The following is a 27,840-nucleotide window of genomic DNA, read 5'->3' on the forward strand; positions in this document are numbered from 1 at the left end:
AGAAAGAAACCCAAACTATTAGGGTTCTAGAAATTTTAATGGAACATTATTAATATTCCTGAAAGATTATTTATTTATTTATTTATTTAACGTTTTGGACAACTTTATATTAGATCATTCTGACTAGGGAAGCCCATATCAGACAGTTCTGTAATGGCTTTACACGACATAAACATTAACATTTTCCCATGCAGGTGAAGACATGCACGTAAACGGAAACACTCAGCATTACACTACTGATCATCCTCTTTTTGAATCACTGAATTCAGCATTACACCAGACAGAGAGAACACTGTGGAGAGAGGAAAAGAGCTTTCGTTCCTCAGGACAAAGTGGGGTAAGGGGGTGGAGACACATGAGGAAGAATGGATGGATGAACAGATAAACAGATGAAGAATGGATGGGTCCATGCTGATCCAGGCCCTGATTGGGTCTCGGTGGAACACGTTGATTGGTGCGTGCAAACCCCTACCTCCTACAAACATTTCTGACATACACTAATAATAAAAGGAAGTGCATGTAGGCATGCCCTGAGGTGAGTCAGGCACTGTGTACTGGTGTAGTGCTCACTAACTTTGTACTCCCTATTAGTTTTGTGCAATATAATATTGAGACTTGTGATGATTTGTGCAACATCCATGCAAATCAATCACGAGTAAAAACATTTAAGACGGCCTCTCTACTGTCTGGATCTAGTCGGTGTTTAAATAGAGCTGATATTTAAATGATCTCAGGTGTATCACTGGTAGAGTCAGACAGTAGTTCTGACCAATAAGAAATATGACCCTGTTCCTGAAGATCTGATATTCTGTAATATATCTAATCTAAAACACCAGACCTGGTTCATTAAGCTTTTCAGGAGCATAATTTTTTTTTATCCCACTTTCTTCCAATTTGGTTAGTTTGACAATTTCCTCCCACTAGCTACCTCCCACGTAACATTACACCTATCAAGTGGGGTGGATAAAAACTAGCATGTGCTTCCTCTGAAATCCGTGAAGCTAGCCAGCACATCTTTTCAAACTGCTGCTCATGATGTATCACAGAGCAACCGAAGACACGAAGGACAAAGCTAACTGTCATTTCCGAATACATGAGTTCACAGATGTCCAGGATTGGCTAGTGTGTCTCTGATTTAAAGGGGAGAGAGTAATGCCCCTCCCTCCTACCCTGAGAGCACAGCTAATTTTGCTTTCTTGGACTCCCTGTGATGGATGGCTGTGAAATCGTCAAACTAGAAATATCTTAATATAAGAACCAGGTTTATTAAGTTAGGGCTAAATTTAAAATCTCATGGAACAGGGTCAGCCACTATGATGTGTATGAGACAAGAAGGGCCAACTTACCTCCTCTTCCTGGTGGTCCAGGAGCACCTTGGTTGCCTTTAGGCCCTTGAATGGACTGACCCGGAGGACCAGGGGGCCCTTGTAGACCAGGGCTACCTATTGTACCAGAGGGTCCTATATCACCCTTTGGTCCAGGGAATCCAGGGCTGCCAGGCTGGCCAGGAAAGCCAGGGTCTCCTTTCTGACCTACATTACATGGTAAAGGAGTTTTAATTTGGTACAAATTATACCACTCGATTTGTTTAAATCTTGAGAGAGAGGGAAATGCAAAAAAGAAGAAAAAAATGGTTTATCTAATATATATATATATATATATGAAATATAAAATATAAAATGTATATGTGTGTGAAATATTTTACCTGGCATCCCAGGAGTGCCAGAAGGACCTGGGAGTCCATAACCTGGTATACCTATACAAATAAAACACCAAGAAATACCTTAGACAATGCATCCACTGCTGTATATCCCAAATTTCATTTGTGTATTAGCTACTTAACCAAGCATGTGTTAAACAGAATACATGCATTAGCACTCAACCACACTTACCTGGCTCTCCTTTCAATCCTGCTGGTCCAGGAATACCATCACGACCAGGTTGACCCTTGTCTCCAGGTGCACCTGACAAACCAGGTGGGCCAGGGCTTCCTGGCCTTCCAGGTGCTCCTGCTAGACCAGGGGCACCTGGGACTCCATCCAGACCTTTAGGACCAGTAGCACCAGGTGCACCTAAAGCCAACAAGAGCATTCCCATTTTTCATGAAGTTCTACCCAGTGGTCAAGCAATAAATTGTCTGACTGATATATCAGGTCAATATTTGAGCATACTGCAGGTATACAGCCATGGAAGGCAACCATTGAAGGTTGCAGCTCCCACCACACAGAATGAGATCATTTGTAGGATATTAGTGACCTTGTTTTAGTAGAAAAGCTACCAATAATTCATGCATAAATGGTAAGATATAACAATTAATTTAGTGTACAATACCATTTTACGAAGGTTTAAGAAAGTTTAATAATAAATCCTAGTCCACCTATTTTTTATGTACAATGTTAGCACCAATCATAGCTATACCCTTAACTTCTTTATCACATCTCTGATGATTAAATTCTGGAAATATGCAGGTACTTTGCAAAACAAAAGTAGTTGTGCAAGCCCTGTTCTGTGGAACCTGTTTGTCAAAAAAGCTCGAAAAACTTTTACATTCATGCAAAATATTTAACAAATAACGGTGTAATCTTTCCAAAAAATGCAAGCAATTTAGTCTGCAACAAAAAAACGCAAACCATATATACACAGTACTATATGCTTAACATTAATCATCTTATTTGAAGTAGAAAGAAAAGGATCAAAAGACAAACCAATAAAAATAATTTCAGTGCACAAAACTTTTGAAACTGTTTGACTATTAACAGGATTAGATGGAATATAATTTGGTAGAACTGTACCTTGGAATCCTGGGAGGCCAGGATCACCCTTTGCGCCAGAGCTCCCAGGTATCCCTGGACTTCCTGGGGGGCCCTGTTGACCTTTTATCCCTGCAGATCCGGGGATACCAGGAGAGCCGGGTTCACCCTATTCAAAAAGAGCCAGTTAAAGCCCTTCTGCTAATCTTAATCACTATTTATGTGTCTCAATCTATCCAGCCAATTTGAAAGTGTGTAATTGTTTGGACACTCCATTAATATACTCCATTATTTTTACCTTGGGTCCTTGAGGTCCTGGTTGCCCAAATCCTGGCGTTCCGGGGTCTCCTTTCGGTCCTGGGAACCCTGGTGCTCCTGAAGATCCAGGCTGTCCAGGTCGCCCAGGTTGACCTAGGTTTCCTTTAACTCCAGGAGGGCCTATGACAAAATATACTAAATTATTCTGGATTCCCTATGTCAGTAACATTGATGTAAAAAGCTTTTAATTATGCTTCATCAAACCTTACCAGGCAATCCCATCTCGCCCATGGTGCCTTTCAGTCCTGGAGGACCAGGGAGTCCTGGTGTTCCTGGAATTCCGGAATCTCCCTTGGGACCTACAAGGCAGTTATTTCCTTAAACATCTATACACTAATCTGGGCTCATACAGTGCAAAAGTAATAAAGTGCTTAAATGACCTGGAGGTCCAGGTTGCCCAGGGCGTCCATCCTGTCCGGGGATACCTGGATCTCCTTGAAGTCCAGGAATACCTTTCGGTCCTGGAACTCCACTTATTCCTGCATAAGACACAGACGTCTTCTGTCAGTATATAAATACTAACATCCTTAATCATGGAATTTCAGATGTCAGGATAACTAAGAGAGATTATAATGCAGTTTTAGGATATTCCTTTGTTTTGCAGGGCATCAATCTTTTCTTACAATTTTATTAACAAGAGACCCTTGCCTTGAAGTCCTGGTTCTCCCTTTGTTCCTTTTACTGTAGAAGTATCGGTGATACCAGCTGGCCCTCTTAGACCTGGTTCACCTTTATTTCCCTTCGTTCCCATCAAACCTGGGTTTCCTTGCAGACCTGGCTGACCATTATCACCTACAGGGCAGACAAGTAAGATCTGAACCAACAACAGGAGTATGGCTTTTAATGACTGTCAGTCAAATAATGCATACCTTTTGCTCCAGGAAATCCTGGAACACCAGGGTTACCAGGATTACCAGGAGATCCTGGAGCACCCATCACGCCCATTTCTCCCTTTTGCCCTACAGTTATAGGTGGGTGACAGAAAAGAAGGGTTCAGAGTTAAGTGTTATACTGCATTAGACAAAGTGGGTATCCACATGTTTTAGATGCAGTCCATATAGTATAGTTTTATATTACCAGGGAATCCAGGTAGCCCATCTTGGCCAGGGTTACCAGGGTTCCCAGGAAGGCCAGGAGGGCCAGGTGGTCCAGACAATCCAGGGCTACCTGGGTCACCAGGCAAGCCTGGAATATCCAGTCCAGGCGAACCAGGGTCTCCTTTCTCACCATTCAAACCAGGGGAACCTGTACAGTCAATTCAAAATTCTCACAAACGCAGATACCAACAGCAGTTCATACATTAATCAAAAGATATCACACTCTATGTATAAAGGTTGTCCAAGTCTCAAACCTCAGGATGCTTACCAGGATTGCCCATAGGTCCTGGAAGTCCCGGTGGTCCAGGTAGACCAGGTAAACCAAAACCAGGGGGCCCTTGAGGGCCAGGTGCACCCGGTGAACCAGAAAGACCAGAATCACCTGTGAAAAAGGTGAGCTGTGTCTTACTCTATTTAAATGATTACATACTACAAGAAAATCATAAAGCTGATGCTACTGCAACTGGAATAACTGGTAGACTGTTTAGGACTGTACCTTTATAGCCAGGGGGACCATCGATACCAGGTCGGCCGGGTGCACCCGGATTTCCAGGGAATCCAGGATCACCTTTTTGCCCGGGAAAACCCTTACTGCCAGGCAAACCTGGGGGCCCCTGAGGGCCAGGGATACCATAACCAGGTTCACCCTGTGGATACACACACATATGAACTTGTTACTTTTTTTTAGAATGTTCTCTAAAAATTAATTCTCTCTAAAAGTAGGGTTGCAGGATCAACTTAGAGCGTTGTTATTAACTAATTCATTAGTACAGTCCTCTTAGCAACTAGAAATGCTTCTAAAATGTACAGTCTTCAATGTAAACATTTTGCTTCATTGTTTACTGTCCGTTTCACCTTAGGTCCACGGAAGCCAGGTGTACCAGGCAGTCCATCCACACCAGGAGGTCCAGGCCTGCCAAGGCTGCCGGGAGTTCCCGCAGTACCTGGGAATCCTGAGAAATGTGTTCAGTAGTGTTAACACTGAGGTTATCATTTGTTATGTGTTTGCACTTTTCTAGGTAAGATGCAACCTAACTGACTTCACAGCAGCAGTTTGCTGGGCTTTTAGGATTTACCTTTAGGGCCTGGTGGGCCTGGCAAGCCTATACCCGGGAGACCAGGTTCTCCTTTTTGGCCAGGTAATCCTGGGAAACCTGGGGAGCCAGGTTGGCCTGGGTTACCTGTACAGGTAGAAGATTGAATCTCATTAACACAGATAGCCAAATTCTGTTACATCATTGAAAGTGTATTTGTTTGTGATATTTTTCTTAAACATGTAAAAAGATCTTGGACTATTCTTAAGTTCTCTATCTGTAGGCAATATATTAATTAAATTTCAGTAATGATCCTATAATACTGCCATGGTAAATGCATATATTAAAAAACAACAACAACTGCAACTACATTTACATTTAATTTGAAACTTAAAATCCAGAACCAGATTACAGTTTGGTGAGCTGTACAGTGCTGTTGCAGTGCAGTCCTATTTAATAATAGATATTTAATAATAAACTTTTACAACAAAATTATTAAAGGATAACGTACTCCATAACTGTACAGTCCATAGCCCACTCTTTGGATGTGCATTATTCGATTTTGAATGCTAAATTATATTTCATTTTCAAATAAAATTTTATTTAAAAGAAAATACTGAATTGGTTCACCTGGTCAATGACAGTGAAATTTCCACCTATTTACCTGGATTTCCTGGTAGACCAGGTTCTCCATCACGTCCGCTGGGTCCAGTTGCCCCTTTCTCAGAGACAGTCTGACCTGGTTCACCTTTCTGACCTACCAGATGACATCAAGGTTTAAAATGATGTACTTTTATATATTATGTACTTGAAACAAGTTCAACTTTTTGATGGTCAAATCCATCAAAATCCAACATTATTGACTGTGCCTTGTATGTGATTTCACCTGGAGGTCCAGGAAGTCCTTGCCTTCCTGACACACCCTGGAACCCCTTCTCTCCAGAAGGTCCCTGTGGGCCAAATCCAGGGGCACCAGTAAGGCCCCGGTCTCCAGGAGGACCTTGGAGACCAGGCTCTCCAGGAGGGCCACGTTCACCTTTAAGCATTAGGGAACCCTTGCAGGAACAAACACAGCAACAATTTATTAAGTACAACAAAAACTCTAATCCATCCAGTGACCAATATCAAAAACAATTAGACACATTCAAGTACTGTCCCGTAAAAATTTATATACACGAGTGCAAAGATACATTTAAGAAACATGTTAATTTTGGGGTGGGCGGGGGTTGGAAAGTTATCTCAGTTATAAGATTAACTTACAAATATACAGCAGTTTCTTGAAAAAAAACCTAAAACTTAAATCTAAAAACTTAAAACTGTCCAAGACACTACATAAAATCGAGATTGTCTATCTCGATTTTATTGTCTATCTCGATGTCTGATAATACAAATTTCAGTCGTGCCCTGATGTCTGTTCTCTATACAATTTACAATCACAACTGACACACTTAGAAACAGCTTTACGAACCTTTAAAGCTTACTACTATCTGTTGAATTTGCACTAAAAACATTGATTCAGTGATAATCTGTTACAACAGATACTCACAGGTGCGCCTTTGGGACCAGGTGCTCCAGGAGGTCCATTTCGACCAGGTGCTCCATCCCGGCCAGGCAGACCTGGAGGGCCAGGGAATCCTGTGTCTCCCTTGTCTCCCTTCATACCATCAAGGGCAATTGCATCACCAGGGTCACCCTTCTGTCCGGATAGTCCAGGTGAACCTTGCTGTCCTTGTAAACCCTAGAAAATGTCATAGAAGGGTTTATAATCTGTCCCAGCTCTTTTGGACAATTTTAACATATTTATTGAAGACACTTACTGGTGGCCCCATTAAACCAGGGCTCCCTGGGGATCCTCTGTCTCCTTTAAAACCAGGGAGCCCAGGACTGCCTGTGATAGAGATGCCAAAACATCAAACTTAGCACCAAACTCACTTTAAAAAAAAAACAAAACACCAGCTAACTAAAAGTTGTATTAAAAATATATATGTACAGTATACGTGCAGAACAAAACCCCTTTCGCACTTGAACTGAAATATGTTTACCTTTAGTACACATCTCAAGATGAAGCATTTTAAAATTAGCCCCCCCTCCACCCCAAAAAAGGGACAAAAGAGAAAATCCCATTTACACTCAAATTACACTCAATTACACCAAACACACAGGTTGTCTAAAAGCAACTGCTATGTGTTTATGTCATTAATCTAACTTAAATAAATAAATACAGAAAATAATAAATATGTCCATGAAAAGTGTCCTGCTTATCTACCTAATATGATTCCTGCAGAAACCCTAGCCACGTTTATGAACAAAATAACCATTTCTACATCATTTTGGGAAATACAGTATATTTATGTTTTACTGATGTACCAAAACATGTTATAAGCAGAAAAACCCAATTTTAGTAGCAGAAGAAATTGAGCCACTGCAGCATCCAAAACAATATTTCCCATAGTGAGAACTACTGTAATATTCTAACCCAAATGATCTTTAAATATAATCCCAGAAGAGAATTAAATCTCATTCTAGGTGAACCCTATATTATGTTAAATTATCTCTTATATGAAAATTACTTTATAATATAAAAAGTAATAGTGACTCGCAATGCTGCTAATATCCAAACTCAAGGCACTAAAAAATGTAAGGTTTGTTGCACTTAAACAAAATTCATGCTGTATTTCAAACAAAGGAGATGACAAGGTTCTTACCTGGGAGTCCTGGGGGTCCTGGTGGACCCTGTGGTCCTGGGATGAGGTTGCCACTTGCGAAACAATTCACACACGTGTCCCCCTTTTCACCTGCAAAACGAAAGGCACATGAACTAAAACTCATTTAAAGTTTGCATAAAGTGTACAACAAACATTTCTTCTTTTCTTTATTAATATTAAGTAGGGTCCTGCCTTTCTGGCCTATCTCTCCTGGGAAACCAGGTTCTCCATTCAGGCCTGGAAGACCAGCGGGCCCTGGGAGGCAGTTTTCAAACCCGTTTGATATTCCTGGAGGTCCTGGCGGTCCTGGAGGGCCTTGGAAACCTTGTGGTCCAGGTCTACCAGGAGAACCTGGAAGAGAAGCTCCAGGCGATCCTTGATCTCCTTTCTGTCCTCGCTCTCCTGAATAACCAGGGGGGCCAGGTAGGCCTTGACTTCCGATTCCTAATATATAATACAGCATTTATGAACACACACGTATTCATGGATTCTTGCAGTACCTATTACATTATGTTAAAGTCAACAATAACTAAATGATACAGTTGCTTAAGATATTCCTTCTTTTTGTAACTGACAGAGATGTATTTTCTGCATATTGAGTGCCCTCACCTGGCTGACCTGGCTGACCTGGTGGTCCTTGGACACCTGGGAACAGGTAAAGACTCATTAAAATGATTTACAATCATATATTTGTGTACATCAGAGAGATATTCCCAAGTCATCCTTTTTTACTTATTTTGGGTGATACTTCTATCTAACGCGACTTGCAGTATAGTCAGAACACAGCTGAGCATTTGACTTTTGACATTTTACTAAAGGACCCAACAGTGGTAGCTTGATTATGCTGGTAACGAATAAAGCTTATTATAATGCTGCATTTACTAAAATCTATTTAATGCTGCATTTAAAATAAACCAGTATAGTTTTTTTCTGGTGTTGCTCTTAAATACCATTTTGTATGCTATGCATGACATTCACAAAACTGGTAGACACGGGTAAAGTAAATGGTGTCCTCCTCAGTCAAAAAAGGGTGTCAAATATTTTCATATGTGTGAAATTTCAGAGGTTTCGGAAACTTTATTACTACTAAAGAAGCTGACTTTTTGCTATGTTTAAAAAAGTCCTTGTTTTTCCTTACAAAAGATTCCAGAACCCATTTAGGAAGATCTGAGGAACTTTTATGTCTCAAACTTTGTATGAATTTAAAAAATACTAGTGAATGTAATTGTAGAGTCTTAAAGCAACAAGCACATTAGTAATGCAATCTAACAAGCCATACCAGGTAGCCCTGGCTCTCCTTTCCTCCCAGGGGCTCCAGGAATCCCAGGATCTCCTTTAGGTCCTACTTGGTTGAGTGATGGGGGTGTTACCTAAATTAATAATTAATTAGATGAGATCTATTGTATTTTCTATGACAAATAGAACACTGTGAAAAAAAAGTAACATTACAAACATTACATGACATACCACGCCTGGAGGTCCAGGTAGTCCTCGCTCACCTTTCTCACCCTACAAGAAAACGAGAGGTTAATTCCTCTACATTCGCAACCTTCTCTATAGAGAGACACTGTAATGTGACAAGCAGGACCTCATCATAAGCGAGAATCTTTACACTTTTCAGTCAACATTAAGAGAAACAAATGTGAGGCAATTTATGGAATCTTACTCTTTCTCCATCTCTTCCTGGAAAACCAGGATCACCAGGGTCTCCTATGGCACCCTGAGAGAGAGAGAGAGAGAGAGAGAGAGAGAGAGAGAGAGAGAGAGAGAGAGAGAAGCAGACCAAACAGATATTCAACAATCATGTACACAATGTATTCCCCATCACGGTGTACATATGTACACAGAAATCTCACCTGAAGTCCAGGAGGGCCAGGGTCCCCATCTTTACCAGGTTTACCCTAAAGGATTGACAAGCATAAGTTACACAGTTCTCCTGTTGTTAATATGATTGTACGGTCTTTCTCTCAGTGAGTGTGGTTCAACCCTCACCCTCTTTCCAGGTTCTCCTGGCTCTCCCTTCTCTCCCTTCACGTCAGATGGACCCTGTTAATCAGACGCAGTCCTATTAGAGATTTTGCATAATCTAGAGAGACCCATACACAGTGTGCCACTGTGTAACTATGTAATTTACCAAAAGGACCAAAAAAGAGATGAGCACTAGTGAGAGTTAAGTGATGTTGTAATAGCTAGACCTGTACACACAACCTATGCATATATGTAATGTAATCTTGTTGATATAGCAGAAGTTTAAATACATACAGGTAATCCAGGAGGGCCAGGATATCCAGGTGGTCCAGGTGGTCCAGGGTCACCCTAAAATAAAATGGGGAACAGATATAACATTAACTTATATATGTGACAAATACAACCCTAATTCCGAAAAAGCTGGGACAGTATAGAAAATGCTAATAAAAACAAAATGGAGTGAATGGTAAATGTACTTTAAGTTGTTTTTAAACAAAAAATGTATAAAGACAAGGTATTTTATGTTTTACTTAATCGACCGTATAGTGTTTTGAAGGTAAATTTTTATTTTGAAATTGATGCATGCAACACGTTCCAAAAATATTGGGACAGGGGAATGTAGGACTAATAGTGATGTGACAAGCTGAAATAAGAAGGTGATGTGAAACAGGTGAGGTAATCGTCTAATCGTAGTATATAAGGAGCCTCCAAAATAGGACTAGTCCTTCAAGAGCAAGGATGGGTTGAGGCTCGCCAATCTGGCAACAGATGTGTCAGTGAATAATCCAACACTTTGAGAACAACATTCCCCACAGACAAATCGGTAGGATTTTGGGCATTTCACCTTCTACACGTGCACAATATAATTAAAAGATTCAATGAATTCAGTCAAATCTCTGTGCGTAAAGGGCAATGCTGAAAACCACTTCTGAATGCACGTGATCTCCGATACCTCAGACGTCACTGTCTTAAAAACCGTCATGAGTCTGTAATGGAGATCCTGACATGAGCTCGGGATTACTTTGGTAAACCTTTCAGTCAACACCATTCGCTTCTGCATCCACAGATGCAAGTTAAGGCTTTACTATGCAAAGCAAAAGCCATATATCAACACTGTCCAGAAGCACAGCCGACTTCTCTGGGCTCGGTCACATCTGAGATGGAGAGTAGCACAGTGGAATCATGTTTTGTGGTCAGACGAGTCAACATTTCAAATAGTTTTTGGACAAAACAGCCGTTGTGTTCTCTGAGCCAAAGAAGAAACGCACCATCCAAGCTGTTATCAGCGTCAGGTCCAAAAGCCAGCGTCTGTCATGGTATGAGGGTGTGTCAGCGCCCATGGCATGGGTAACTTGCACATCTGTGAGGGCGCCATTAATGCAGAAAGATATGTACACATTTTGGAGTAACATATGCTGCCATCCAGAGCAGGAAGACACCAAACCACATTCTGCCCAGATTACAAGCGCATGGTTGTGTAAGCAGAGAGTGCGGGTGCGAACATGGCCTGACTGCAGTCCTGACCTGTCTCCGATTGAGAATGTGTTCTGCATTATGAAGCGCAAAATAAGGCAACGAAGGTCCTGTACAGTTGAGCAACATGAAGAAATGCATAATGGATGATGGGGGAAAATTCCGCTTGTTAAACTTAACCAAGTGGTGTCTTCAGTTCCCAAACTCTTAATAAGTGTTATTAAAAAAATGGTGATGTTACACAGTGGTAAACAGTCGACTGTCCCAAATTCTTTGAAGTGTGCTGCAGTCCTCAGATTTGAAATTAGTGTATATTCTCAAAAATAAATTAAATTCACAAAGTAAAACATCAAATGTGTTAATAAATATGTTTTCAATATAGTACAGGGTGAACTGAATTTTCAAATGACTCTTTCTGTTGATTTTTTTTGCGTTTTCCATACTGTTCCAACTTTTTTGGAATTGGGGTTGTATGTCTAAATTAGTACATGACTCACCAACTCATTCATGATTTCAGTATTCTACTCTATTCCAATTTAAATGTTACTACTTTATATTAGCTTATCACATGAAGTGTATAATAAAACTACAAAAGCGTTATTGATGCCACCTAGTGGATGATGTGAAAAGTTACTATGGCGCCATCTAGTGGTCTAAAATAATAATACATGTAATGCCCTATATGCAGTGGAGGGCTACAGGAAATATTTTCAGAAAATATTTGTATTCAATAAAGGAAAATTTCAAGGAAACGCAAAAGATTTTCTGTATGATTTTCTGAGGCTGGGTACACAGAAACACACACACACACACACACACTGCTGTCAGGTTATCAAAGTTGTAGCTGTTCACTTCTCCTAACATTTACATCCATAAGGATGGTGGAGTATCGATCAATTTCTGGAACAAAGTGGGATCAGGGAATCAAGGAGGCATCAATTAGAGTTCTACATACAGGAAGCATCCTGTATGTATCATTAAGATTCCATCATCCTCTAACAAACTCCATGTTACCTGACACCCAGTCACAAAACACTTTGCAAGCTTTTGCCTCTTCCCAGTTACCAGATTTCGAATTATGAATTCCTGTTTGCATTTTCCAACACCGCCTGAAATAAATCAGACTCACAATCATCCAGTGAATCCAGGTTCAGCCTTTTAATGTTACTGAGCCTGTCTCATTGTATGCCTGTTTCTCTCTCTATGCCTCTAGTGGTCGAAAAGATATAGGCCTGTGTACCGTTTTAGATAATATGTAAGCTGATGTAAGCCATATCAAAGAAGGAATTCTTGAAAGGGTGTTACTGTTATTATTGTAGCCTAGACATGATGTTTAAATAATATGTGGGCAGATATATGCTGACAGAGCTTTTTTGTTATTATTTTCACCTAAATTGTGTTGTTTGTGTATGTTGCTAATGTAATTATGTCTCTAAGATTACAACTACAGAAGTTTATTGTGCTTAAATGGGTAGTGAATGGGGCTTGGAGATTGAATATGCTTGTATATGGTCAGAAATAGTCTGCCAACTCGATTAAAACCCTAAACAAATCTTCAATCCATTGTTGATGACGTTATTACAGGAAAACAATATACGCATCAATATGGAGTGTCATCTTAAAGTTCACTACCTTCTCCACACATGCTTCAGTGTTCCAGTACCCAGCATAACATCTAGAGCTAATTCCCCGTTAAGCCTCACCTAGTGTTGGCCCGTTTACTTGTTGCTTGACCATCTGACCTTCTGAATGCTCTTTACAATTACTACCTGCTCCTTCTGGCTTGTCTGCTTCAATTTTTTATAATACCATGCGTTCTGTCTGAACATCATGGCAATACTACTGGTTACACACTTCAGGTAACATCTCTGTTGAGCTGGATATGACAATAGAGTGGAGATCAGCATTACTGTACCTTCTCTCCTCGATGAATCACTCCATCTGTTTCACCTATTAACTGGTCGACTTGCCCTGGAGGCCCAGGAGGCCCCTGTAAGCCAGTTTCACCCTATACACACACACACACACGCAGTGAGACAAAAAAGTGCATATTGGAACCTATCGGAATTTGTTTAGATTTACATCAATGCTGTATTTTTCACTTTATGTGCTAGTGACTGCCATACCTTATCTCCTTTTGGCCCTTGGAAGTTCAGCCCCATATTTCCCTATGCAAAAACAGTCAGGCAGAAAAATCTTTTAATTGACAAAGCTTATACATTTTTAAAAATTCTGAACCAGATTTTTGGACCAGAAGTATACTTGAATTACACACACTGCTATGGCTTAGCATTAAAAAACACCGTACCTTTGGCCCTTGTGGACCAGGGGGACCTGGTGGCCCCTGAATTGAAATAAATAAACAAATACATTATATAAGCATTACATTTACAATATGCACAGTCAGAGAGTAAACATGATACGGTCAGTAGTTAGAAAAATAACAACATACATTGTAACCTCTTGGACCCTGAGGCCCACTAGGACCTGGCAACCCGGGCGGTCCAGGATCTCCCTACACAAACATACACACATGTGGGTCTGTTACAAGATGCTCCCTGAAGTTCACAAGCTACGAATCAATTATGCTAACTCATGCTAAAGTATTTACACAAATCACTTTAATCCATATCTAAAGAACAAGATTTCATGAAGTTTAAACAGAGCCCTAATCTTCGCTAATGTAGAAGAAATAAATATTCAGCCTGATAGGTTGACGTGTGGAAAGTGACGTACTCTGGGGCCTGGCAGACCGATGCTTCCTGGAATTCCTGATGTTCCTGGTATTTCCATAGAGATGACTTCACCAGGCTCTCCCTGCCAGGGCAAAGAGAGATACAAAAGTATGTATACTGCAGTCCAAGTCCAACTAGCCTCACTTAAACCTAAATGTACATCAACCTAAATGCATTTAAATGTTGAATATTTTATATCGATCATCCATATATGTTTGTACATATGTCCTTAAAATGGCTCGTTAAATTTGAGTAACTTCAGAAATGACTAGACCAGACCAAGCAACATTGCTGAATTTACCCAATCAGACAAACAAAATAAATAAAGTCATATTAAAAAGGTCTGGTGTAGCTATGCTGTACGTAGTTGTCCAGAGGAAAACTTGCCTTCTGTCCTGGGTCACCACGTAGTCCCTAGGATGGAGACACAAATAAAGAAAAAACAGGAATGTCAGATCAAAGTGGTTTAAGATACTATCCACTATTCATAAATCTCAAGTCCAGAGTGAGGAGAGAGCACTTACTGGTGAACCATCTAAACCTGGGAAACCTGGATTTCCTGGAAATCCTTTTTCACCCTGTAATCAAATGCACCACAAAGAAACATAAGCTCCTATTCATTATACATCCATTCAGACTGATTTGACTGTCTACCCTATGTGTATTCAACACATGCCCAAACTGGACGTTGTAAAATTTGTGAAATGATGATACTACATCTATGATCACTACTGTACCACTACTGTACTTAATTCATGATGATACAACAACTACATCATCATACATCATTTGGTTTAGCTACCTCTAGCATACGGAAATGTGGCTACATTGTGAATTTAGTTTTCCAGGACAAAATGTATAACAACATATCCACAATAGTGCTGTAGTGCAAAACTATCTAAATCAGCAGAATCTCAAATGCTGCACAAAATTCCCATTAGTTGTGTCTCAAATTATTCATTTATAGCTTTGTCAATTTATTATATCTGCTTAGGCCATGTGTGACATGTTTGATAATAGTGGAAATGATCAAACGTTATTAGCATTTGCTTGGGGAGGTGACAATTTTAATCCACAAAACTGCTGATCTTAAAGTTCTACTTCATTGACGAGTTTTTTTTCTGGATTCAGAGGCATAAACCAAACTATTCCCCAACTATACAATCACAGAGCATCATTATTTCATAAGTATCAACTTACAACATCAAATTAACCCCAACCCTGACCAATCAATTATCAGTGTTCACTAACTAAAGCAGTTTCCATCTTAACTCCAAAGTATTAGCATTTATCAGAACCATTCTACTGGTGTTCCTGATACACACCTTGGTTCCGTTACAGCCTGGAATTCCTTTTGAACCTGGAGGCCCGTCCGATCCTGGAAGACCCTGTCAATCAAAAAAAGAGGACACACATAGTCAGAACTGCTGCTACTGACAGGACAGAAACTACACAGCAATCAGGTGTTATGTACTGTTCATATCAAATTATTTATTAATTAGTACTGAAATGGTTTCTGACTTCTCCAGAATCTATCTAATTATATGAGCAGGTTACACAAAAAATGTCAAGTTGCTGATGTTGTTCCCAGATTGTCTCTTGTGGCTTAGTCTCTTCTGCCTTTTAAACAAAGTTATTAAATAATAATGATGTATGTGTGCAAAGTGATGTGCTTAACATTAAATTACACAGAGTTTTTGATTGTCCTGGGTATTGTCATGCTGTGTCTGTAAACCTGTTTTCCTTTTCTAGTTTTCTTTAATCTGTACACAAAGTTGGAAGTGTTTCCTTGTTGCCATGGTGCTTATCGCTTGTGCACTCCTGTGAGAAATGATTGGCTGCCTGTTGCTTTGCTGCTCACTCACATGAGGTGAATGAGCATAGACATCAATGTGAGCAGAGTACAGACTTGGAGATAAAGCGTTATGCATGGTCTGAGCTCACAGCCATTATCATTTCCCATATATTCATTTTCTTACACATTGACTCTTCTGGAAGATTCTGCGAACTAAGCTTACCCATAAGCCCCGCATTAATGTAAACATAAAACACTGGGTAAAAGACTCTTTTCTTATACGACTCTTCAGTTATGGAAGGCCCTGCCAAGAACAATAAGTCTTGAAAGTAAAAATAATACCAATAATAAAAAAGACGGCTAAAGCTACTTAATCTTCATTTGATAATATATATTTTAACGACGGTTTGCGTTTTCCTTATGGTTTTGTTGTGCTGCCTGCCTCTTTATTTTGCCTCTTTTAACTTTCATTCTCTGTCTTTTAAAGTCTCTTTGAATTGTATTGTTGCTGTTTCTTTCTCGTGCTTTATTTTTTTTTTACTATTAATCACATCAGGAGTACTTACTGGAATTCCTGGTGTCCCTGCAAATCCTGGAAGTCCAGGAGGTCCCTGTAAGAAAGACACAGTTAGCTTACATGAGCAGAAGACACAACTAGTTTTGACTTTTAGGAGAATCATTGTCTAAGCAGTCTCACTCTTATTCCTTTAGGTCCAGGTGGTCCTGGAGGTCCATCATCACCCTGGGGGAAAATGCGGATAAAAATAGAATCGTACATTTCACGGAACAAAAATAATATTTTTTCTAAATGAATAATGCCACATTTACATTGCAGGCAAACTCAGTGTTTTTCCCCATGGTCTCACATTCATTTTGAAAATGCACAGACACCTGCTTGAGTGAGATTAGCCTAAAGCAGGAGATGTGCATGTGCATAGGACTCATCCACAACCATGATGAATCAGTGCAGTGCAAGATGGAAAAGATAGGAGGCAGCAGAGTAGAACATAACCTCCACAATAACTACACTGGTTTAACATTTTAATTTATTCAATTCTTTGTTCTGTTGCAATGTGAATGCATCTTAAGGGATAGTAACATAACACGTAATTGACTCAATTATTTAACAGTCATGTCGAGTTGACCCCTGACCTTCTCTCCACGAGATCCAATTGGCCCTTCTGGTCCAGGGAATCCTGGTACACCTGGATGACCTGACTGACCTGGGAATCCTCTATCACCCTGCCAACACACATACACAGAACAGCAGTAGTGCCTCACTAGAAATGAATGATTATCGCTTTAAAGATCATGATGGCAGATGTCTGTGTTGCCCGGGCTTGTATTTTGCCATCCTGTGCCATGCTAGGAGGTTATATGAGATGACAGAACATTATATAATACATAAGAGGCTATTATTCTGTACCAGTGACCTAGCAACCCATTTATCACAAAACAACAAAGGCTGAAATATATTGTTAAGTTCGAAAAGGACATAAATATCTACTGTATGATAAATTACACCTTGTAAAAGTCTTGTTTTTATAAGAATGGATAGATGCTTATTATTATAAAGGGATGGGGGAAAAGGCAGACTGCTTGTAAAAAGAAAAAGGGGAAAGTCCAGGCATGAAAGCAGTCATGTCGAGACACTATAAAGCCACACACACAGTAAACCTCACACTATAGCGACACTAAAAAAAACACCTTGAAAAGAAAACACTGTATTGGCAGCATCTCAAAGATCATCTCAACCGCTCCACACCCTGTGGCTGTAGGGTACAGAGAACGGATATGAGCTTAGCTCTTTCTGGCCCCGAGGACGTTTTTATAAAGAGCCATAATGGCAACGTTTACGCACAGGTGACTGCCAGAACCTGCTTATGCAAAACACAATGGCATGAATGGAAAATGTTAAACAACGTGAAATGATAGTGTTGAAATTGATCGTGTAGTACATCAATTAAACATACGGCAAATAAAACATCAATTCATTAATCAAGTAAAAGTGCACATTTCTGGATCAAGCTAATAAAGCAACAGACAAATACTGAGATGGCACTGAAACCCAGGAGGGTACAGTATCAGGTCCGTACCAGCAAAAAAAAAAAAAAAAGGTGGAGGGAAGGGAAAAAAAAGAATGAATTTGATCAGACCCTGTACCAAATGGAGAAAAAAAAGTTTTGGAAAAGATTTCTTTTGGCCCTGTAAATGTTTGCATTTAAAGAGTCTTGGTTGTATTTTTTGTGTGTATGACTTTTTATTATATTTATACTGCATTACATTTAGAATGTAGATGATTTTTATGTGAAAGCTGTGGTTTTGTGTAAGTTGTGTTTTTAGCTATTTATTTCTCATGTATTTTTACTACAACTAGGTTGGACTATTGTAATTCACTCTACATGGATTTGCCTAGTACATCTATTGATCGTTTGCAATTGGTACGAAATGCGGCAGCCAGATTACTGACTTGCACTAAAACAACGTGAGCGAGTTACACCTTTGCTCGCTTCTCTTCACTGGTTACCGGTCAAGTTCTGTGTTAAAATTTTGCTTTTTATTTTTAAAACTTTGCATGGACTTGCTCCGCAGTATATTTATGATCTTCTCACCCTGTGCACTGCTTCAAGACACCTTCAATAATCCAGTGAATTACTGCTCTCTGTTCCTGTGACCGGGCTTTCTCTGTGGCTGCTCCTACTCTTAGGAATATTCTTCCTCTTCACATCAGATCTTCCCCGTCCATTTCTGTGTTTAAATCCTCTTTGAAGACTTATTTGTATTCTTTATGTTTTAAATGAGGGTGTAAATTTTTTCACTGGTCTTATCTTTGTTTTTTGTTTACTCTTTTAATTTGTTTTAATTCTGTTTTATATTTCTTGTACAGCACTTTGGTTTCAACATCTGATGTTTTAAATGTGCTTTAGTAAACTTTTAAGTGCTTCAGTTAAAAAAAAAAAAAGAAAATGAAAAGAAAAACATTTTAATGCTTTAGTAGCATTGATATCGGCTGATGTTCAAGGTTTCAGTATGGGTATCAAAAAAGAAAAACTGCTATCATGCCATCTCTAATAAATAACAAGTAAATCATTTCAAACATTTCAATAATTATTTAAAAATGAGTTAAAGCAACAGTGAAAAGGAAATGAACTGAATAGTAGGTAATAATAAAGTTTTATTGTAATGGCCAAGTGAAATATAATCACATTTTAATTGCTACTTTTCTGTTTATCGCTTTTTTTTTATTAACGATTTACCCACATTGCCAGAAAGTGGTCGCCCAAGTTTCTTTTAGTAATTACACAAAGCTGTTAAAGTTACAGTTTTTCTTTACCCGTAACATCTGTGCATCTGTACAGCTGTGCACTAAATAGTGTTCTCTCAATAAACCATGATGGTAATCAGCAAAAACAATTCCTGATGTCTGACTTGTCTCAGATAGTAAATAGCTCACTTGCATGTGATATACAGAGAAACAAAGTTTATACTCCAAGGCTTCACTTATCATTTACTACATATTTGATTTGATATAATTGCCAGATTTCTTTTCTTTTTTAAAAAAATGTTTTTAATAACAATGACAAAATGCAACATATTTGATGTTAAAGGTTTGTACGGAATCTTTATAACTGTAGAATACTGCAATGTAATTACATATTTTTACTCCTTTTTAAGTGTTAAATAATTCATTTTTGCAGACATAAAGAAGTATAATTAAACTCAGGTAAACGTTAAACGTTTTTGCTGGCAATCTGCTATATAACCTGCCACATAGTGTGACTCTTGAAATGTCTTCCACTATAATGGCATGGTGTTGTTGTAATATAGCTACCAGTACACACCTGAAGATTACATCATTCCAATTATTACTATATCTGGATGGGGTTGTGGTCTAGCTGTACACTTTAATCTGCAGATGGTTATTGTAACTTATGGTTCATTTTGGCAAATTATTTGCCAGTCATTTGGCAAATGACTTAGACTGCATTTATTTAATTAAAGAACAACAAATTGAGTACTAATTCATCATGTAGACACTCACCTTTGCGCCTTTCACTCCACTGCAGTCACACTTCGATCCAGTTCCACAACCATGGCATGCCTGAGAGAGACAGAAAGAGAGAGAGAGAGAGAGAGAGAGAGAGAGAGAGAGAGAGAGAGAGAGAGATTATAATCAAATGTTAAGCAAAAAAAAAAGGAAAATAGGACTTTTATATTTATTTATACTAGTGCCATTTAGCTCTCCACCCACCAGTTACACTACATTAAAATGCAGATTGAGAAAAATGGGCAAAATAACCAACTCTTACTAGTTTTATTATAACTGCAGTTAGATTCAATCTTGTTTATTTTGTTTTTACGCTGGCCTTTACTGTATGTTAAGCTCATGAATGTATGTTGATTGAGATCTCCATCATAACATAAAATAAAATTTTTAATAAATAAATAAATAAATACTACTTATAGCACCACCACCACTACTACTACAACTACTACTACCACTACTACTACTACCACCACTACTACTACTACTACTACTACTACTACTATCACTACTATAACTACTACTACTACCACTACTACTACTACTAATAATAAAAATCCCATATGTCACACACTTTAAGAACCTTGGTGCTAGAGATTATCATGAACAGAAGCTTATTTCAATTTGCAAATGACATGCAGTGATCAATGAAATCTTTTTCCCTAATCAGCTGTGAGCTATTCTGTAACAAAATCCCAACCCTGAGTAATATATTTATTGTACTGCATTAAATCTCTGTCATTGTGAAGCACTTTCATTTGCCTTGGGGTACAAAAGCTAAAGAATTGAATGCACCAGAATTATGGTTTTCATAACATGATGACCAAAAGATGGCAGCACAAAGAGCTGATTCTAATATGTAGATTTTAATTCATAGCAAACTAATAAAACATATGCTTCTATGGTGATATTATCCATGTGTTGTCACCAACTCAAGTCCATCTCATGTCAAGTGAAGTCAAGTACTCAAGTAGATCTTTACTGTGGTCACAGACATATACAGTGTGCAGAACACAGTGAGAGGACAGAACGTTAATCCTGGATCCAAGGTGCAAGATACGTGTAGGACGCAAATAAAGTGCAACAGGAATACGAAGCATGCAAGCAGGGGAGTATGTGAAACAGTGGGGGATGAGATTAATAAATACGTAAATACTCCAAACACAAAGAACATTTAACATGACAATAAGACACTGTAGTAACCGTTAAGGTCCAAAGCTGAGACTAGATTGAAATTGAGTATAAAGTAAGAAGTGTCAGTGCAGTAATGATTGGGATAGCAATCGTAAAGGAATGCCGTTTGAGGGATAGTGCAGTACTGTAATGAGTCAGTACAATCAAAGTGGCGGTGTGACGCATCGTAGTTAAATAAGGCATACAGATTGCAGTATTTGACTGTTCAGCTCGAGAAGTATAAGTCCAATAAACAACAAAACCTACTATACTATTATAAAACAGTGACAAAATCTCAGTATTGGCTCAAGACTATGTATGCTAAATAATGTGTACTTTTTAATATATTTTGTAATATTTTATACTATTATACTTTTCCTTATGCTGTATGTTGTATGCCGTTGTGTGTCGCACTGCATGCAAGAACCCAGAAGCACCTGTAAGCCAGAAACAAATGACTTGTGTGTGTGAGCACGCTTGGCCAATAAAGCTGTTTCTGATTGTGATTATTTAAAACCCTTCCACAAATAAGCATCCACCTACATCCTCACATGACACTGTCTCGAGTGCGCGAGTGCTTGCTACACTGAATGGTCTGGTACAAAGGGTTCATGTAGGAGTTGGACAGTTCACACAACTCATGACCAGCTCTGAAGTCAAAAACACATTCTCGTATCTCATGTATGTTTCTGTGTCTACGTACACAAGAGAGATCGTGATATATATTAATAGACAGACAAACAGAGAGGAAAGAAATTGATTGAATTTGTTTTATAAATGTAAAAAATAATATGCACATCTAACGTGTAATGTGCCGAATGAGAGGCCAGAACACACCACTCTTATTCTCTGAATGACATCCAGTGTAGATGTTAATGATATCAACAAAATTGTCTGTTATTGAAGCACAAAACAAACACATCTGCATGGTACTGGAATTAAAATTTCACTATTTATATTCATGTTGTTCATTATTTTCAAGTGAAATCATATTTGTCTCCAATTCCAATAGCAAACTAATACAAGCATTAAACGCATTAAACTTTTTTTTTTTACTTTGAACACTTATCTGCTCTAATGGCTCTCACTCCACTTAGTGCTTTGAGCAAATGTTTTTTTAAAAACTGTCAGCACTAAAAATTGAACAAGGTCCAAATATAAACATGTCTTACAGCTCAAATAATAATTCATTTCCAAACAGCTAAAGCCTGCGTGAGTTCTCATGCCAAGCAAGTGGCTGTAACTTAAACTATGCATTAACACCACCAGGCCTACAACTTCCACAGCCCCATTTCCTCTGAGTGGCAGTGCAGTGCCTGTGCTTCTGCACAAATGCCACCGGTGTCACATTCACAGCAGACAGAGTAGTGATTGGACTGTATTCTGCTTCACTTGGAATTTGCTTTGGATGAAGGCTCCTGCCAAATGAATAAATCTAAATGTAAAATGTAAAAAAAAAACCTGACAGACGTGTCACAGAACACAAACACAATTCCAGACCATACATTAATCCTAAAGATTAATCCTGCAGTTTATAATTAGACTTTTAAGCCCTATTCAGATGGCGTTTTATTCTCTTGGTGACATCTGGAATAAAATATTTTACACGTCTCCACTAAGGTAACACCAGTCCCTCCAGGATTTTACGATTGCAGAAATGAACACAAAATCAAGCAAACTCCACACTATTCGGAGGAGCTTGCAATGTTTCGCAGGTTTTCCGCAGATGTGGGCCAAGTCTGGCAGTGACGTCATCACAACACTCGTTCAGCCAAAGCCCTCTTCGAGATAATTTATGCGATGCTGTTTTCCTATGAACCCTAAATGCCCCTTACTGCAGAACAAATCATCCATGGGCTGGAGTCGGACTTGATTCAGTTCCTTGTACCTGGGTGGGTTCGAGCCAAAAAATAAGGGAAAGAGAAACCTCGCAAAGCGTTTCAGGCTAGATAAGTTTGCTTAATGTTTTGTTTGTGTTGTACAGTGGTGCGTGCGTTAGGGTTAGGCGTTAAAGTTAGGGTTAAATTTATAGGAAGAGTTGCATCAGATCCAGTTCCACCCCCTGGACTTTTGCTTCTGTAGCGTTAACTATCTCTATGAACCTGGATGTTTGTATCAAACATCATATGTTGCATTAAATGCATTCACAGTTTGAATACGTGGGTGGACCTTCCAGCAGGACAACGATCCAAAGCATACAGCAAAGGAAACTCTCAGTTGGTTTCAGAGGAAAAAAATCAAGGTGTTAGACTGGCCCAGTCAATCACCTGACTTGAATCCAATTGAACAAGATTTAAAGGCAATATGTTTAGAAGAATGGGCCAAAATCACACCTGAATACTGCAGCCCATTAATTTCTTCATACAGGAAGCGTCTTGAAGCTTTTATTACGAACAAAAGCTTTTCCACTAAGTATTAAATAAATTTCAGTTAGCGTGTTCAATACTTTTTTCCCATGTCATTCCTCTTTATTACACATAACTTTATTTATGGACTTTAATGTTGTAAATTCTTTATATTTGCGGATTTCTTGAGTTAATACTGATGTCTGGTGAAAATTTTATGTGAATAACCTCATTGGAAATATATTTACTGAAAAAAAATGTTGACACGTCCAATACTTATTTCCCCCACTGTATCAGATGTGACAGGTTCAAACCATTTAGCTTAAATCATGCAATCATACATGAGTTCATATATAACATGAGTCAGGTTCTCAGAAGAGTGAACAGTTTCAAAATCACCTGTGTAAACTGAAGAGCACCAAAGAGATACTAAATGACCCCCACCACACACACACACACACACACACACACACACACTCACACAAAGAGAGAAACAGCAGGCTATGAGCTCCCTGCCTCAGTTCCTGATGTAATTAAACATCTAGTGGATGAAGAGATGATCATGACAGCTCTTCTGTTCTACAGATCACTGCTCAGTCCACACAGCTCCAGACATTATTGTTCTCTTTCCCGACACTAAGGAAAACACTCCACTTGATGTTTTAGTCTGTCTATTTGTCTAAATCCTACTCTGTATTTCTGCCAATTTTAAAACCCTCTGTACACTGTCATCATCAGATCAGCCAATCACTGCCCTGACAAGAAAACTGCTTGGTCATTCAGCATTCAAATGGCACTGAACACGCACAAAGTATTAACAGCTGATAAATGAACTGGTTCTGTTCAACACCCGCTCATAACAAAGTCAGAAAAAAGTAGAGAGCCACCTAGTGGTACACCAGAATTTTGCAGATTATGGGTCACACAACGCTGAAAACTCAGTGTGTCTGTCTGTGTGTATGTGTGTCTGTGTTTACTCAAACCCACATTAGCTGTGGTCTACTGCTGATGGCTTCTGTCTGCTCCCAGCATTCTTTGGCCCTCAGATTATGCTGCATCAGTTGGCCACTAATCCTCTGATCCACAAATACACATACTCTTACACACATACAACCTCGCTGTGTAATGGCTAGCGGCTTAAATGCCTAGAGAAAACAAGCGGCCAACAAGTGCAGCAGACAGTGGAGCAGGTGGCAAGAATATAAGCCAGGCTGACCAGTTTAGCATGGAGAAAGCATTCTTTGATAACCCTCTGATAGCCAGGGCACAAAGCATCTCTCTCTTTCACCCACACACATGTACTGCAATTGAATAATCATTTTCTGTCTTATAACCTTGATCTGATCATGACCCTGATGTCAACTTGGTTAAATGGTTACTTTAGCACTTTGCTGTGTGTGTGTGTGTGTGTGTGTGTGTGTGTGTGTGTGTGTGTGCGTGTGTGTGTGATTAGAGAGACACGACTGAAATTCCTCAGGCCTGATTATACACCTTTACCTTTATTCTTTCACACATACAGCCAAGTTCCAGCTTAAAAATGCTCTTTAATCATTCATACAGTCATACAAAGAGACAGAATTAAGTTCAAAGTATAAAATAAGTCCTGGTTAATAAGTAGTTGAGACAATCACTACTTTTCCACCCACGCTCTGCTAGTGCATAAACTGGCAAAACTAGAGACCGGCTTTGCTGCCGTCAGAAACAGCACTGTTGTGGCTCAAAATGGGAATCGGAGGAGGAATGTCGGAGGTTGAAGGTAGGTTGAGGGTTCGATTCCCACCGCTGCGCTATGTGTGCGGAGTTTGCATGTGCTTTGAGGTTTTCCTCCCCAAGTACAAATACATGCATGGTTGGCTGACTGGCATGTCCAAAGTGTGTGAATGTGTATGTGATTGTGCTCTGCAATGTGCCTATCCAGGGTGTCCCCTGCCCTCTGGGATAGGCTGCAGGTTCCCTGTGACCCTGAAGGATAAGCAGTACAGAAAATGGATGGATGGATAATGTATTGTACTATTATATAGACACATTCCTGAGCAAGAAAATGGACCAAGCCCAAAATATTAAGCTTTTAAATGTCTTAACAACAAATTATTGATCAGGAAATTAGCAAGAATTAAACAAGTAACTGAGTATGTGATAGCTTTTCCCTTTTACCTTTGCGTACAGGAAGACTACGTAAGTGAATTTCCCAGTTTCTAGCTTTTCCCCAAACAGTTCACTGCAGCAAAAGTAAACGAGCAAATGGTGGCGCAGGGGGTCTCAGGAGAGCGTTTGTTTAATCCTTGCTAATTTTCTGACCAATAATTTGTGGTTAAGACCATTAAAAGCTTAATATTTTGGGCATTTTGGGCTTGGGCTTTTTGCCTAAGAGTGCATACATACACCATGGCATTTATTTCTCTCCTCCAAGAGTGGGCAGCTGTCCTGTGACACTGTACGAGTAGCATTTTGTAAAGATGTTGTGTCTTGGAGGAAAGACGTGTTATCCTTCACTGGTGAACTAGCTAGTTGATAGGAAGAAGCAGAATGTCAAGTAAAGAGAGAGCTGCTTAAAAAAATTGCCTGATCAATATTCATATCAAAAACTAAAAAGAATCAGTGCGGAAAAAAGGATAAGATAGAAGCAGCGAGGGAGGCTAGACATTCCCATCATACCTCTCCTAATAAAACTCATTAATATAAAACTAAAGCTCACTGTCTCTCAGTACTGGGTTCTGTGCTTCAAGATTAAAAAAAAAACTCACACAGCTTACGCCCTTCTCCCAGCCTAAACAGCTCAGAAAGTGTTTTCCTACCCCAAGCTTTGTTTTTGTAAATTGCTGCCTCAGCGTTTTCATCGCTACGCGACATTTTATGGTTTCAAGGTCTGTACAAATAAGGAAGAAACACAACATCCTAAATATTCTCCCTTTGCTATACTGTTGAGAAGTGATGACCCTGAAAACACCCTCTCCACTGGAATGAAACGTTCTGGCTCCCACAATTCCCTTTCATTTCTGCTCCTGGAGACTCAAGCGTGGAGTAAAACGTGCACCAGTGACCATCTATCTCAGTCACCCTTTACCTAATATCTTTAAGGTGTTCATTTTCTACAAATGGTATGTTTCTAGAACAGTCTGAGCAAGTTTTCCTCTTGAGTTATCTCACGTAAGTATCTCTCAATCAGTGTGTGTGCACACATGGGAAAAACATCAGCATAGAAATAAAGAACAAATCAAGACAATCTAAACAAAAGTAATAACAGAACACTCCACAATAATTCAACACAATATTCCAAAAGACAAACACAACCGAAATGTACGTAAGCAATGTACATAGACTTCATGTTGATGATGTGCGAATGTTGTAAATGTTAGGCAGTTATTCGATTGCAGATGAAACCAAGCCAGACATCTGTGTTTTTCTAAACACACATCACACGGGAAATCTAAACTCTCTCACCACTGCCTGATAATGACCTGCCATCTGTGTGTGTGTTTGAACTCAAGGTATGAGAGGACTGTCCAATTCTCATTCTAGTCCAGTTCTCAAGCCTTGTTGACCAAAAGAGAAGCTACAGTCAAGGTCAGTGACACTCCTCTCGCTCTCTCAGTCGCTCTCACTTTCCCATCTAGCTTCTTTTTTTCTCTAATCTAACTCGCTCTCTCCATCAGCATCTTTCTCAGCCTGTTTGGTTTAAAAGTCTCCCACATGCCTTGCTTAATGAGAAATCACGAAATGAGACAGAGGTGATAGTGAGGAAGAAAGAGAGAGGAACAGATTGAGGAAGAGATGGAGAAACACCCCAGGGTAGTTATGTCTTATCCCCTACACCTCCAATTCAAAAATTTGTTGGTGTACTTCAGATCTTCAACTACACAATGTAAAAAAAAAAAAAAAAACAAGTGGTAAATGTTTGTCTTTGGCTTGCATTCATTTGGCCAAATAATTTTTTAATGGCACAATTTATCAAAAAAATTTTTTTTTTGAACCTTCAAGATAAACACAGTAAAAACTCTGTGTTTGGGTGCTGATATAATTATTATCAAACAGTATGTTTGTGCATCTCCAGTATAAAGCACACACAGCAGTATTTTTAATTTCACATCAGTGTAGAAGTCTACAGTGGGATCTGACAAGAAAAAGAAGCTGCAGTGTGCTCTGTACTCCACAGAGATCGACTCCATTAAATCATTTCACCCCTAACATGGCCAAGACCCACATGTGGAATCACTCAATACACACACAGTAAACATATTACAATGTACAAACCAGCGGACTATACTTGTAGTGCGGCAACTGTACAGTAGTATATAACGTATAAATAGAGTATTATTAGACTTTATATAAAGTATAATCTTTGGAAAGACATTAAAACTTAAGCATTGGGTTTCTCCCTCATAACAAGTCTGTGCACTGGGGC

At 39.2% G+C, this 27,840-nt stretch overlaps 1 protein-coding gene across 1 annotated transcript in view; it reads right to left on the reverse strand.

Annotated features, from left to right (window-relative positions):
* col4a5 (collagen, type IV, alpha 5 (Alport syndrome)) overlaps nt 1–27,840 on the reverse strand; it is a 51,729-nt gene that overhangs the window by 9,737 nt on the left and 14,152 nt on the right. The window contains exons 2-40 of the mRNA XM_017471464.3: nt 19,918–19,977; nt 17,028–17,117; nt 16,573–16,617; nt 16,442–16,486; nt 15,406–15,468; nt 14,605–14,658; nt 14,468–14,494; nt 14,082–14,162; nt 13,798–13,860; nt 13,654–13,689; nt 13,472–13,513; nt 13,261–13,353; nt 10,167–10,220; nt 9,897–9,950; nt 9,761–9,805; nt 9,571–9,624; nt 9,372–9,413; nt 9,184–9,274; nt 8,514–8,549; nt 8,097–8,348; nt 7,905–7,994; nt 7,017–7,087; nt 6,746–6,937; nt 6,086–6,254; nt 5,864–5,956; nt 5,242–5,346; nt 5,021–5,118; nt 4,662–4,812; nt 4,434–4,547; nt 4,146–4,313; nt 3,938–4,027; nt 3,717–3,860; nt 3,449–3,547; nt 3,278–3,367; nt 3,049–3,188; nt 2,793–2,919; nt 1,893–2,072; nt 1,706–1,756; nt 1,347–1,532 (exon numbers count right to left, since the gene is read on the reverse strand). Coding sequence (XP_017326953.1) covers nt 1,347–1,532; nt 1,706–1,756; nt 1,893–2,072; nt 2,793–2,919; nt 3,049–3,188; nt 3,278–3,367; nt 3,449–3,547; nt 3,717–3,860; nt 3,938–4,027; nt 4,146–4,313; nt 4,434–4,547; nt 4,662–4,812; nt 5,021–5,118; nt 5,242–5,346; nt 5,864–5,956; nt 6,086–6,254; nt 6,746–6,937; nt 7,017–7,087; nt 7,905–7,994; nt 8,097–8,348; nt 8,514–8,549; nt 9,184–9,274; nt 9,372–9,413; nt 9,571–9,624; nt 9,761–9,805; nt 9,897–9,950; nt 10,167–10,220; nt 13,261–13,353; nt 13,472–13,513; nt 13,654–13,689; nt 13,798–13,860; nt 14,082–14,162; nt 14,468–14,494; nt 14,605–14,658; nt 15,406–15,468; nt 16,442–16,486; nt 16,573–16,617; nt 17,028–17,117; nt 19,918–19,977 — 3,685 coding nt within the window. The remainder of the gene's footprint in view (nt 1–1,346; nt 1,533–1,705; nt 1,757–1,892; nt 2,073–2,792; nt 2,920–3,048; nt 3,189–3,277; nt 3,368–3,448; nt 3,548–3,716; nt 3,861–3,937; nt 4,028–4,145; nt 4,314–4,433; nt 4,548–4,661; nt 4,813–5,020; nt 5,119–5,241; nt 5,347–5,863; nt 5,957–6,085; nt 6,255–6,745; nt 6,938–7,016; nt 7,088–7,904; nt 7,995–8,096; nt 8,349–8,513; nt 8,550–9,183; nt 9,275–9,371; nt 9,414–9,570; nt 9,625–9,760; nt 9,806–9,896; nt 9,951–10,166; nt 10,221–13,260; nt 13,354–13,471; nt 13,514–13,653; nt 13,690–13,797; nt 13,861–14,081; nt 14,163–14,467; nt 14,495–14,604; nt 14,659–15,405; nt 15,469–16,441; nt 16,487–16,572; nt 16,618–17,027; nt 17,118–19,917; nt 19,978–27,840) is intronic.

This window comes from Ictalurus punctatus, chromosome 7, assembly GCF_001660625.3.
Source record: "Ictalurus punctatus breed USDA103 chromosome 7, Coco_2.0, whole genome shotgun sequence".
NCBI lineage: Eukaryota > Metazoa > Chordata > Actinopteri > Siluriformes > Ictaluridae > Ictalurus > Ictalurus punctatus.